The sequence below is a fragment of the Acomys minous genome, assembly GCF_964271855.1.
Source record: "Acomys minous genome assembly, chromosome: 2".
NCBI classification, from domain to species: Eukaryota; Metazoa; Chordata; class Mammalia; order Rodentia; family Muridae; genus Acomys; species Acomys minous.
The window spans coordinates 129,333,414-129,346,025 of NC_140484.1; the positions used below are offsets into that span (position 1 = coordinate 129,333,414).

The window sequence follows — 12,612 nt, forward strand, 5'->3', positions numbered from 1 at the left end:
AGAGCAAGAACCTAAACCTGAGGGTAGAGTGACTTGGAGGCAGAGAGAAAAAAATAAGTAAGTAACAGCTCTGGCAAAGCAGTTTCTAAATCAAATTATTGCTAGAAGAATGCAATGTCTGTGGTATACCAAGGTTGGCCATAAAAACAGTGAGCCTCAAAGCCAGCCCTAATCCTAAAGCCATTACCTCACACACCCTCACTAAAGACCTCGCAGGAGGAAACTCACGTCACCTCAGTCTCCGCTGTGCTACGCAAGATGTCACATTTTCCAACTGGCCATGCAAAGGGGCAAGAAAAAGCAAAAAGGGTAGTCATGGGACTCGCATCCAGATATGGCACGGATGTTGAAAACACCTTTCAGGCCATTTAAAATAACTGTTAATTATATTAACAGCTCCAATGGAAAAGGTGAGCAGTGGGCAAGATCAGATGGATGAGTTCAGCAGAGATGTGGAAGAAAGAGAATCAAATGGAAATGCTAGAAAACGAACAGGGCTACACAGATAAGGAATCTCTTCAATGGGCCCATAGCTCTCGGTGACAGCGTGACACAGCTGAGGAAAGAAAGCAGGTCAATAGAAATTACCCAAACTCACACACACAGAGGAAAAGATAAGCCCACAGAGCAGAGCATTCAAGAGCTACGGGAGACTATCAAATGCTCAAATGTACATGGGATGGAATTCTAGAAAACAGAAAACAGGCAAAAGAAATAGTTGAGCAAATAATGGCCAAGAAGTGTTTATAATAAGTAGTTCAAAATGCTCTGAACGTACCAGGCAAAATATGCATGCACATACGTACATACATATACCCACAGAAACTTCGAAGCATGTTCTACTTAAATGATTGAATTGTTTAAAAGGGGGAATTCTCTGAAAACAGCTCAAAATTGGGGGAGGGATATTTTATAAGAGGGAAAAGGGATAAGAAACCACAGCAAATTCTCACCAGAAACCACGCAAGCTAAAGGACAGAAGTGCAAAAAGAAACGCAAAACAAATACCTATCTGTCCACTGAGACATGATTCCAAAAATGCCATTTGGATGAAGGCATCTACAGGGACAGGTGAGGATCGGGGATCACAAAAAGGTGCTGAGACCCATGGGCACTAAAAAGAATGACCAGCCATTACTCCCCTTCAGGCTAAGGCAAGAGTAAGAAAAGTCACTGAAGTGGTAGCTAAGGAGAGAGACACCCGCCCCCCGGCAAAAGATGTGGTTGGTGCAGCTGTGAAAGGACTAGGAGGAAAGTGAAGGAAAGCATGTCCTGATAGCATCTCTTTCCAGTGTCTATCACTGACTTGACTCTAGGAAGACAAACCAACAGAGATGCCCAGTGTGCAGTCTATAGCCATTAGTCTCTCAGAGGACAGTATAGATATTGGCTGGCTCTTTGCCATAGTCAATGTGAGAGGGAGGGAGAACCAGGATTCCACCCCAGCTGGACCTGACTCCTAAGTGCCCCCGTCTCGCGAGCTGCATCCCGCCAGCAGATACCTGGCCTTGGAACAGCATCAGTGAGCTTATGATAAGGCTTGCAGATCTTACGGATCTTGGTAATCCTGAAGGCTAGAATTCATTGTTGATACCTAATCTTGCAATAAATCCCCAGTATGAGTCATGACTGCAAGCTCCAGAGAGTACTCTGGCTATGATTGGCCTTATGTGTACCCAGCGAAGTGGTGCCATCCATTAAAGTGACCCGGGGCCAAGGGAACTACTGTCATAGCTGGCTTTGAACTCGTAACTATTTACAAATGACATAGTGGCCTGGTCCTTTGCTGGTGACACTGGTATTTAGAACAATTACAGAGGAAAGTCATAAAAATCACATCTCTGCTATCCAACCGAAAAGTCAAGATCAGCAAAAGTTGAGTATCACAGGGGGCAATTTGGCATTTTCCTCACTTGCTGCACGTAGCAAGTGGCTAGCAATGGAGTGTGCGGTGTGAAGAAAGCCTTGCGGGGTGTGTGAAGATACCCTTTAGCAGTCCTCTTCTGAAAGCCAAGTTCACGGCAGCTCTATGAATCTTTTATGTGTTTCTTTCACTGTGCTGTAAAGATGCTTTGGAAAACTGGCGTGAAGAAAAAAAAAAAGTCATTGGAGGGAGAGCATGGAAAGCCAATCATCTGGCCATCTTTTGCCCCCCCCCCCCCCCGCAGCGGGGGCCTGGCTCTGCTGCAAAGTGAACATCTTGAAAACCGTCAGTCTTCTTGACCCACTTGAGACTTCCAAACAGAGTTATTTCCCCTTTAATGCAGAGATGAACTCTAAGGTTTGGAGGGGGAGGGGTTGTTTTGGTTTTAATCTAAAACAGCATCATTTTATGAAAAGTTTGATCAAAGAAAACAACCTTTATGGTCAGGCAGGCCAGGTTTTGAATCTGTACGCTTCTATGAGCTGTGTCATCTTAGGCAAATTGGCCTCCATCATCCTCTCTGACCTCCATCATCCTCTCTGACCTCCATCATCATCACTTGTAAAATGACAGTAACAATCCCCACCCGTAAACATGCTTATAAGCATGGTGCTTGGTACCTGAAAAGCGCTCCAATTATTAGTGAGCCCGCTTTTCCTCATATAGAAGAGAATAAAAATAGATGATTGCTCTTAATCAGATCAAAAAATTTTTTCAAGAAAAATAATTCGCATCACTCAGCCAGTGAACACTGCAGAGTAAAATCTCAATGCTGAGGGTCCGCTAAGCACTGAGAACACAGACAAGGTCCCTGCCCTTGTGGATCTTATACTCAGTATAGGAAAGGCAGGCAAACGGGACGGTGGCTCCAGTGAGGAGAATACAGTAAGGTAATGTGGTAGAGATGCGGGGTGGGGTTAGAAACAGTCAGGGATGACCTCACTGGGATGAAAGGAATCAGCTGTGCCAGTACCAAAAGAAAGAAAGCACTCTCTACTGAAGGAACAACACCCCAGCACAGCACCTGGGCTTGGCGTCTTTGGGACAGACGCACGGTAAAGCCAAGGCAGTTCAGAGGAGGAATTTTTCCATCCAAAGTCAGAAAGAGAAACAGGAGAGTCGGCTCACGCAGCCACCCTTTGTTTGCATAGTTACACACTCCAAATTCTCAGCACTCAGCAACGACCAGTTGAACCCCTGCCTTTAGGAGCTGGCTTTCCACTGAGGACAGTCTCCTAGGATACTGGAGAGGTAAGAGCTGCAAAGTTCTCATCCACAGGAAATGCATCCCTTCCTTTGGCCCTCCCTGTGTATCTGTGAGGTCGGCCTTGGTATTCTCACTCACAGAGGAGGAATCATAGCAGCCAAGGTTATACAATGGAGCCTGCCTGCATCGCCACTGCCATATCAAACCAACAAAAAAGCCACAGCAGTCAGAATAAAGACAGCATCCCAATATCACCCAAACAGAACTGAGGCTCAAAGCAGCCACTTGGAACCTAAATTGCTCCAATAACTGCCCTTCTCTGGTCCCTACCCTGTGCTGTAGTAGCTCTCAGTCTACGCCATATAAAAAGCGTTCTGCAGAGGCGGCCCACAGGGCAGAGGTCTCAGGTCCCAGAGGATGGGAGGCTCTAGCTCTCCCCACACAGTGAGAAGGAGCAGAGCTCTGATGGGATAATCACAGGTATTGATCAGGAGGCTGGGGAATTCATTGGCATTTCTCAAACTCTGGGAGATCCTGACATTAATGAATAGGAGACAAAAATGTATAAATCGGCTGTTCCATTTGATGTTCATTTAATTAAGACATTCAGTCCTTCTAATGGAATATGTGAAGAGTTTGGGCTGTCGCGTATGAAACCCAGATCTCGAAGGCACGGGGGTCCTTTCATTGTATCTTCCTCTGGCTCGATTTAATTATGCATTACAAGCCACCTTCCATAATAATTACCATTGTCTGCCTTAATAACAAAGCTTCTTTCTGTTTGGAGACTAACACTCAAGGGGGAAGCCTGGGGAGATTGCTCAAGTATCATTTAGTGGGAGTAGTTGCCTTTAGGCTTATTTTCAGCAGATGTTTATCATGTACCTACTGTGTGCCCCGGGTCAGCCAAGGCTGTGTGTGAATAGACCATGGTTCCTTTCTCCCCTTACCCACTCTTGCATCCATTTATTTGTTCAGACATTTCCTTGTTCATTTCCTGCCTGTTTTCTTGATGTCCAGTCTCAAATGATGCTGAAACAGGGGTGAGCTGAGAGCCAACACCCCTGGGTCACAAGTAGTAGCAGATGGCAGAGGCGGTATGGTCAGCCTAGTGGTTTGACTCCACAGAGCTGTCCCAACCTGGGTCACTTATAGTCCCAAGAGTGAACCAACTTGTGCACCAGTCTTCTAAAATGTTCTAGAAGAACGCAAGGCAAGTTTCCTGGGCTCTTCATGGGTAATGCTGGACTGCGGGCAGGACTAGGAAAGAAAGATTCAACAGTGATTCATTTTCCTGCTGGATATCAGCAAGTAACGTCACATCTAGGAAACCATGCCAACCTTTGGGCAAGGGCAAGCTGGAGACTGGGGAGTGGACCTGACCAGAAAGAAAAAGCCGAGCACACAAATCCACCTCGGCCACCTCACGGTTCTGCTTTGTTTTCTGTTGCTGTGATCACAGCAACAGTGATCAAAACTAGTCTGGAAGAGGAATAGGTTTGACTGGTTTGCACGCCCACATCACGGTCCATCACGGAGGGAAGTCGAGGCACGTAAACGCTCCAGCAGAGACCACGGAGGAATGCCTCTTACTGGCTGGATCCCTCTGGGTGGCACAGCTAGCTTTCTCCTGCAGCTCAGGCCCACCTGCCTAAGGATGGCATCACCCACTGAGGACTGGGCCTTCCCACATCAATTAGCAATTACGAAAACGCTCCCACAACCATGGGCATAGGCCAGGGCTTTTCCCGGATGACTGTACATTGGTCTCAGTCTGGCAGCTGAAGCCTGCCATGACGTGCACCATCGTACTTGTGTCACTAAGTGCCATCCCCTTGATTTCCAGGTATGACAGCTTTGGTCGCCTGACAAATGTAACCTTTCCAACTGGCCAGGTGAGCAGCTTCCGAAGCGATACTGACAGCTCAGTGCATGTGCAGGTAGAGACGTCCAGCAAAGATGATGTCACCATAACCACCAACCTGTCTGCCTCGGGTGCCTTCTACACTCTGCTGCAAGGTGAGTCAGCGAGGGCCTAGGGAACATGTGTGTGGTGTGTGTGTGTGCACGCGCACGCGCTTCAAGACAGGGTTTCTCTATGTAGCCTTGAAGGTCCTAGACTAGCTATGTAGACCAGGCTGACCTCGAACTCACAGAGATCCGCTTGCCTCTGCCTCCCCGAGTGCGGAGATTACAGACTTTGAGATCCAGAGAGGAAGCTACTATAGTAGGTATCCAAGACCAAGAAAGCCTCCTCCCTCGCTCTGGTTTTCCTCTGTACTGCCACCTCATTTGCAAAGTGTGTCAGGCAGAGGCCTGTAAATTGCCTCCCAGAGGCTTCAGAGTGATTTTTCATTGTCCCATCCTATTATCCTCAGAACAAAGGGGAAAGAATCCATTAGCTGTTAATCCAGGTGACCTCCCACTCTGGCAGCTGTAATGCCTTCCAGATTAAAAAAAAACAAAACAAAACAAACAAACAAAAAAAACTTCTTGCTCACACTGGTGCAAGGGAGACACAGGACAAGAGTAATTACTCCTAATTGTGGCAGGGATTTGGTCCTGGAGAAATCCCTCCTGAAGCCCGGGAGAGCTTTGTGCCTCTCTCAGGCCTCCAGGGGAAAGAGATCCTTCCCTGCGTCCATCAAACCTGTCCCAGATCCGGATTGGCCTTTCAGCTTCAGGTAAAAATGACAGCGAGAGACTCTTGCTCTGAGTCCCCTCTTTCGACTGTCCCCTCTAGAAGTGATGACCCCAGGGTAGGACTGAAGCTTTGTTGGGTTTAATACCATGAAAGGAAAGCCAACCTTGCTTAGGAAAGCCCTGGCTGGCCTTTCCCTTTCTTTCCTCTCTTAGTGCACTCGCAAAGCCTTGACACCTAGTAGCCGAAGGAGCTCTGCACTGGGTGTCCACGGCCCAGTTCTGGTGCTGTCTCTGCCACCTCATCATCCCACAGCCCTGGGTTTCTTCTTCCAAGAAAGAAAGCATGTTGAAGGGGTGTTGGGCAGTGTGGAACAGTCCCTGGGGAGACCTGAGGCACCTGTGCCTACTGGAGGCGGGGGTCACTCTTGGTCTCTGAACCTCTGTTTCTCCATCTTGGAAGTGGGGCTACATTTAGAAGTTCTGCCTCACAGGCTTGCTTAGACATATCTGGAGACAGCATTTGTAAAATGACCAGCATGAGCCAGGCTCAGAGTGTCACTCAGAAAACACTTGCTGGAGTAACTGGTTAATCAGTAAGCAGCTGGATTTATCACAAGGAAACAGATGTTTCTATGTTTGCATTACTGCTTTTGTTCCCAGACGTAGTTTTTTGGTCTTTCAAAATGTTGAACCAAAAAAAAAAAAAAAAATAGAAGTTATTAAAGAGAGACCACGTCCAGGAATTTCTTTCTTTAATAAGGAGTTGGAACACATCACAGGGTGCATGTTCTGGCAGGGATATTGCCAAAAGACACTGCCAGCCCCCATCTGGTGAGAACCCTGCCCCACAGACCTAGGACAGCAAAGTCAATGACTATGAAGATGTGTGACCTTCAGCCTAGTTTTTTTTCCTTCACCAAAAATTCTTTCATCTACCTACTTTATCCTGCCAAGCCTGCTTCAATACATTTTTGTGTTTGGGCAACTTTTTAAAATTCAAGAGTGCCACATTCCTCAATTTAAAAAAAAAAAATACTACCATTTAATCACAGCTTTTCAGGTGGAGTGAAATAAAACTGCAGTGTTGAGCATTCAAGCCTAGATTGTCAGGCCCTACTCCATAAACTCTGGGATGTAGAGAAGAAACGCACATCCTAGCATACAGGGGACACGGCATCTATTTTCTGCCTGGTACCACTGGCAGTTCTCTGCCTGTTGTGTGTTCCAGGCTCGGGTGCTCAGCCTGGCAGCAATCTCAGCAGAGTCTTACAAAAAAAGCTCCTTCGGCTTCATCTTAGGTCTGAACCACAGGAAATAATGAGAAGAAGTAGCTGCTAATGAGTAGCAGCCTTGTGCGGTCACAGGCAGCATTAGCTGGGATCGGGTGAGATGGACCTCCCCACACGCTGGTCCACCCAAAGTCAACAGTAATAGACACATGTGCATTCAGCGAGGAGGAGATTTGCGAGATAAATTGACACAGGCTTTTTCACTCTTCAAATGGAAGCAAAATACAGACTGTCAGTGAATGATGCGTAGCAACACTGAGGCAGATTTTTAGAATCCCTGCGAGCAATAAAGTGTGGAAAGATGGAGGTGGTGGGGGGGGGGGAGAGGAAAGGCCCAATTTGATGTCACTTAATGGAAAGATTCAGTCAGAGTTTCCAATGAAAATCACATCTTTGTAAAAAGATGTATTTATTTTGTCTTATGTGTTTGAATATTCTGTGTGTATGTATCTGTGTGCATCACATTCATGCCTGGTGGGCATGTAAGCCAGAAGAGAGGGTCAGATCCCCTAGAAATGGAGTTACAGACATGGTTGTGAGCTACCATGTCATTCTGGGAATTGAACCCAGGTCCTCTGGAAGAGCAGCAAGTATATTAATCACAGATCTGTCTCTCTCATCCCCCAGCACTATATTTTTATGGCTTAACATAGCCTAGGACATAACCTAATTTAATCCAGCAAATACTCAGAGATCACGTACAATAATAGTAATGCTAGCTGTCATGTTTTGAACACTTATCAGCTTCAAAGGATTCATGGCCACTTGTGTCTAACTTCCTCTTACAATAATATTGATAATACATTTTCTTACAGTGTTATTTGTAGTTGAAAAATCTGAAACAAATTAAGTATCTATTCAGTGTTGCTAAATAAATTGTACTTCCAAAAATGGAAGACTGTAGTTATTATGGAAAATATTTATTAAAAATATTTCATGGCAGGCTCAAGAGATGGCTCAGAGGTTAAGAGCACTGACTGCTCTTCCAGGGGTCCTGAGTTCAATTCTCAGCAACCACATGGTGGCTCACAACCATCTATAAGGTATAGGATGCCCTCTTCTAGCCTGCAGGTGCACATGAAGAAAGCACACTGTATACAGAATAATAAGTGAATAAATCTTTTTAAAAATTTAATGTCATGCTATGATACATTCGCCAATGAGAAAAAAAACTCCATAGTAGCCATTTGACTCTATAAATGCATTAGGAAAAATTGTAAAATACACAACATATTTCCAATGGTTTTGAGTATCGGGCTTGTGTATAGTCTCCATATATCTTCCTAGTTTTCTTCAGTTATAATGTATTACTTTTATAGTTACGGGGAGACACTTTTAGACCTCCATCCTCTCTCCTCTTGAGCATCTTTGCTCTCTTCTCCTTCAGACCAAGTCCGGAACAGCTACTACATCGGGGCCGATGGCTCCCTGCGGCTGCTGCTAGCCAATGGCATGGAAGTGGCTCTTCAGACCGAGCCTCACCTGCTGGCTGGCACCGTCAACCCCACTGTGGGCAAGAGGAATGTCACGCTGCCCATTGACAATGGCCTCAACCTGGTGGAGTGGCGGCAGCGCAAGGAGCAGGCTCGTGGCCAGGTCACTGTCTTTGGGCGCCGTCTGCGGGTGAGCAGAATCCTATAGGTGCTAACCTTGGTGGAGGTGGGGGTGGGCGAGCGGTATTTAGAGAACCAGGTTCCATTTTTTTAAACTCTTCCCAGGACCTCAGTTTCCTCATCTGCCAAAAGGGGGAACTGAGGCCATGAGCCATGTGGAACAAAAGGCCCTGGACATCCTTTCAGTTTTGGCCTGTGGGAACATGGCTGGATTTGGGGTTGGCTCTGAGCTGAGTTTCCAGCGTATTCTATTCCATGACTGAACTTGGGCATGCCAGTCTTCTTAGACCCCCAGTTTCAGTCACTGGAAAATAAAACCGATTTCACATGCTGTCTCAAGGATTAGAAGCGGCATGCACAGTGTCTCGCCCAGAGCTTGGCACACATCAGGCATCGGTAACCACTGCTGCTGGTATCTTTATTGCTACAATGTTTGCTATTGTCACTGCTAATGTGTCCCCACGTTTATTTCTGCTACTTAGAAAAGTGGCCACGTTTTCCACTCTTTTCAAATAGGATGACCCTTCCTAATGATCAAAAAGACCAAGTATGGTGGCAGGAAGATTACAGATTCAAGCCTGTCCTGGCCAGTGTACCAAGACCTGTTGCAGGGGGCAGCGGCCTTGAGGTCTGAAATTTTGGAGCATTTTTCGGGATGTAGAGCCCTGAGCACCATGTCTGTTCCCCTCCCATGTTTCTATAGAGTGAAACCTTGGCCCAGGACTCACTCACTGCCCCATGGCCTTTGCCTCCAGTTTAAAAAGAAAAAGCAAACTGGTTAACTGAAAAGGGTTCTAAAATATAAACTTGGTGAATGAGCGCTTGCCTAGCAGGTGGTTGAGCTTGGGGACAAAGAGGAAACCAGGCCTGAGGGAACCTGGAGCCGCAGTTCAGTGCTTGCAGCTTGGCCAGCAATGCAAATTACAAAGCAGAAGGCTGTGGAGAGGGACAGCTGGTGACCCTGGCCTGGCTTTCTGCCCAGGACCTTGTAGACCACAGGTGTTCGGCAGACAGCTGCTGAGCTGAAGTGAACCGTACAAACGCCCTCACCACAGCAGCAGAGTCCTGAATCCCTGCTTTGCAACCAAAGAAGCCTGTATATGGTCCCATCATCCTCACAGCGCAGTCCAGGTCCAAAGAATAAGGGATTGTCTCAGACTTGCGTAACTAGGTGCTTGTAAATCCTGGGAAACAGGCCACGGCAGAAGCACAACGGCTAACGGCCTATCCAACAGCAAAAACTAGAACCCAGAAAACCAAGCTTCCTTTGCGCCTCTACCAGCAGAGAACTCAAGAGCTAGCCAGCTAATGTGGAAACCAGCCTCCTGCTAGTTCCTGAGGAAGGCCTTGCCTGTCTTTGTTCCCTGCCACCATCTGTGGCCTCACTAAGCCCTCATCTGCATTCTCAAGAACCCTTCATGCACATCTGAGGCAGTGTGCCAAAAGGGAAGTTTGACCCGGGTTGGATTCCCGCTGGGTCTTGTGTGTAGCCTCCAGCCACACTCCTCTGAGGCCGAGCTTCCTCTGCAGATGCAGGGCTATGATGTATTCCAAGCACCTAGGCCCCCACGCTGCAGATCCCAGGTGCTCAGTAAAGGGCAGTGATTAGTGCCATTAGGAGTTTCTCTCCACCGTGTGAACAGGACCAGAAGTTTCCCAGGCTTTAATTGGTCCCCTCTCCCAGCCGGAGATAGATGATACTCTAGTCGGCTGGCCACATCTCTGCTTCCTCCCAAAATAAATGGCCACCCACAGTGGCAGTGTGTGCAGTGAGAATGTTAGCCGGGTGTGCCTCCCCATAATGGAGCTCATTTTTTATACAGCTGGGAGTTTTTTTTTTTTAATAAAGAAAGATGTAAAATAATCTCATTGCTGCCACTGCCGAGCACAGGAAATGCAAGGTGCTTCCCCCAGTGAGCCGCTCCGTTCAGTTTTATTAATTTTGTCACAGAAGTGCAGATCCCATTCTTCACTGGATCCTTGGAGATGGTGGGGGGAGCTGTCTAGGTGGCACCAACACTGGGGGGGGGGGGGTATAGGAAGATCTCCCAAAAGATGCTTTTAAAAGGTTCCCACTATCATGGCCAGTGCGCCCACCGCACCCCCGCCCTTTTCATGTGCCTTTTCTGCAAAGAACACGATTTGAGCTTCCAACGCCTCTGATTTTTCACGGGAATTGTCTGCCACACGGTTTTTGCTTCTGCAATTGTGTTTGATTACCCTAGGGAAGGCAAGCTTATTATAGCCAGGCCATTCACAGCTAAGGCTGTCTCAGCAGCATCATTATAAATCCTTAATTTAGGGACCTTGGCATTTGTAAGGGGAGAGTTGAGCAAGGCACACACACACACACACACACACACACACACACACACACACACACACACCTCTCCTTCCTCTAAGACTGACCATGATCACGTGCAGTCAGTTAGTGGAAATAATTATAGCCATTTATCTGGTGCCTTCTATGCACCTAGTAGTCCACAGGAGATTTATTCACAAGTCTAGGAGTATACATGGGAAGAAACTGGGTAAGGCACTTGACCAAGGTCACACAGGAAGGCTAGTCAACAAATCTGAGGTTGAAATTCCAGCCTTAATCCTGGCACCTGCCTACACCCAAACCCTCTTCGAAATACAAAGATCCCAAAAGGACCTTTGATTTCTTCAAGCCACACATGCCATTGTATATTGTAAGTCCTAATAATCTGTTTTCCTCTTCAGTCGTCTTTCTTGTCAAACTTACTGAGTGACAAGTAGAAAAGACAGCAAAGGTGCCCCTGTGCCCTATCAGGCCAGCACCCCTCCACACTGCTAGAGGGAAGCACCAGTTTAGCTATGAAGAACCTACTAACATTTGGGGACAGCCCGTGTGCTAGAGGTCAGAACCAAAGGCTCCAGAGCACATTTCTTTATTAAACTATGAAGCAGGAATGCTGGGAAGATGGCTCAATCAGTGAAGTGCTGGAGGGTTTGTTTGTTTGTTTTTTAATTCCCCTGAACCCATGTGGGAGGAGAAAAAACAGACATGGTGGTTCATGTTGGTAATCTTAGCAGAGAAGGGTGGATCCCTGGGCCTCACTGGGCAGCCAGCCTAGCCGAAACCAAAGGCTGCAGGTCCCTGTGCATCCCCACACATATGCATGCACTCGTACAAACACATACAATGCTCCAACTTGCAGCTACCTCTGTGTCTGACTCAAAAGGGACTCTGAGTTGGTGGTGGCCTCACCGACCACAGGGAGACTATGGGGGGTGGGGAGCTCCTGATCCTGGAGGCAAGAGCAAAGTGCTCTGGATTTAGGACTAGTTCCAACCAGAGCACAAGTGAAACCACTGGAGGTGTGAGTGCCCCTGCCTCCCAGCAACCTCTCAGGAGAAACAAGAGGAGATGTGTCAGGAGACAGAAGGTGTCCCAGAAGCCTTGGCTATGGGCAAAAAGGCAGGAGAGGCCCCAGAGGTAGCAAGTATAGCACCCCAGGAATGCTAGGACTTGCCCAGGAAACCAATCTGTCTGCTGCACTCATGAGAGTAAAGGCCACACTCAGTCACACATGAGCCTCAGATCTGCAGCTGCCCTGAGCTTGGTGACCTTGAGATCCAAGACAGCACGGTGACCGGAACATAGCGGATGAGTCAGGCTTTGATTTGCTGTCCCTACTTGGTAGCTTCACTTTTAGGATAGAGCTAAGAAGGATCTGACTTTAAAAAAATAATAATAATAAGTCCCCATTGATATGGCACATGATAAAATCATGTGTCTTCAGCCATGGGCCCATTACCCACGTTGTCTTTATTCTTACAACAGGCCTATGAAGCTGGCGTCTTTTTTTTTTTTTTTTTTTTCTATTGTACGGATAAGGAAACTTCAAAGAAGTAGCAGATGGCAGAGTGAGGGTTGATGGCCACAACCTGTGCTGCTTTCTATTCTCAGGA

General features: G+C 47.1%; 1 protein-coding gene across 12 annotated transcripts in view; it reads left to right on the forward strand.

Moving 5' to 3' along the window:
* Positions 1–12,612, forward strand: part of TENM4 (teneurin transmembrane protein 4) — a 720,654-nt gene that overhangs the window by 690,146 nt on the left and 17,896 nt on the right. For all 12 annotated transcript variants that reach the window (XM_084773614.1, XM_084773618.1, XM_084773619.1 and 9 more), the window contains 2 exons: positions 4,978–5,150; positions 8,451–8,686. In XM_084773614.1, coding sequence (XP_084629740.1) covers positions 4,978–5,150; positions 8,451–8,686 — 409 coding nt within the window. The remainder of the gene's footprint in view (positions 1–4,977; positions 5,151–8,450; positions 8,687–12,612) is intronic.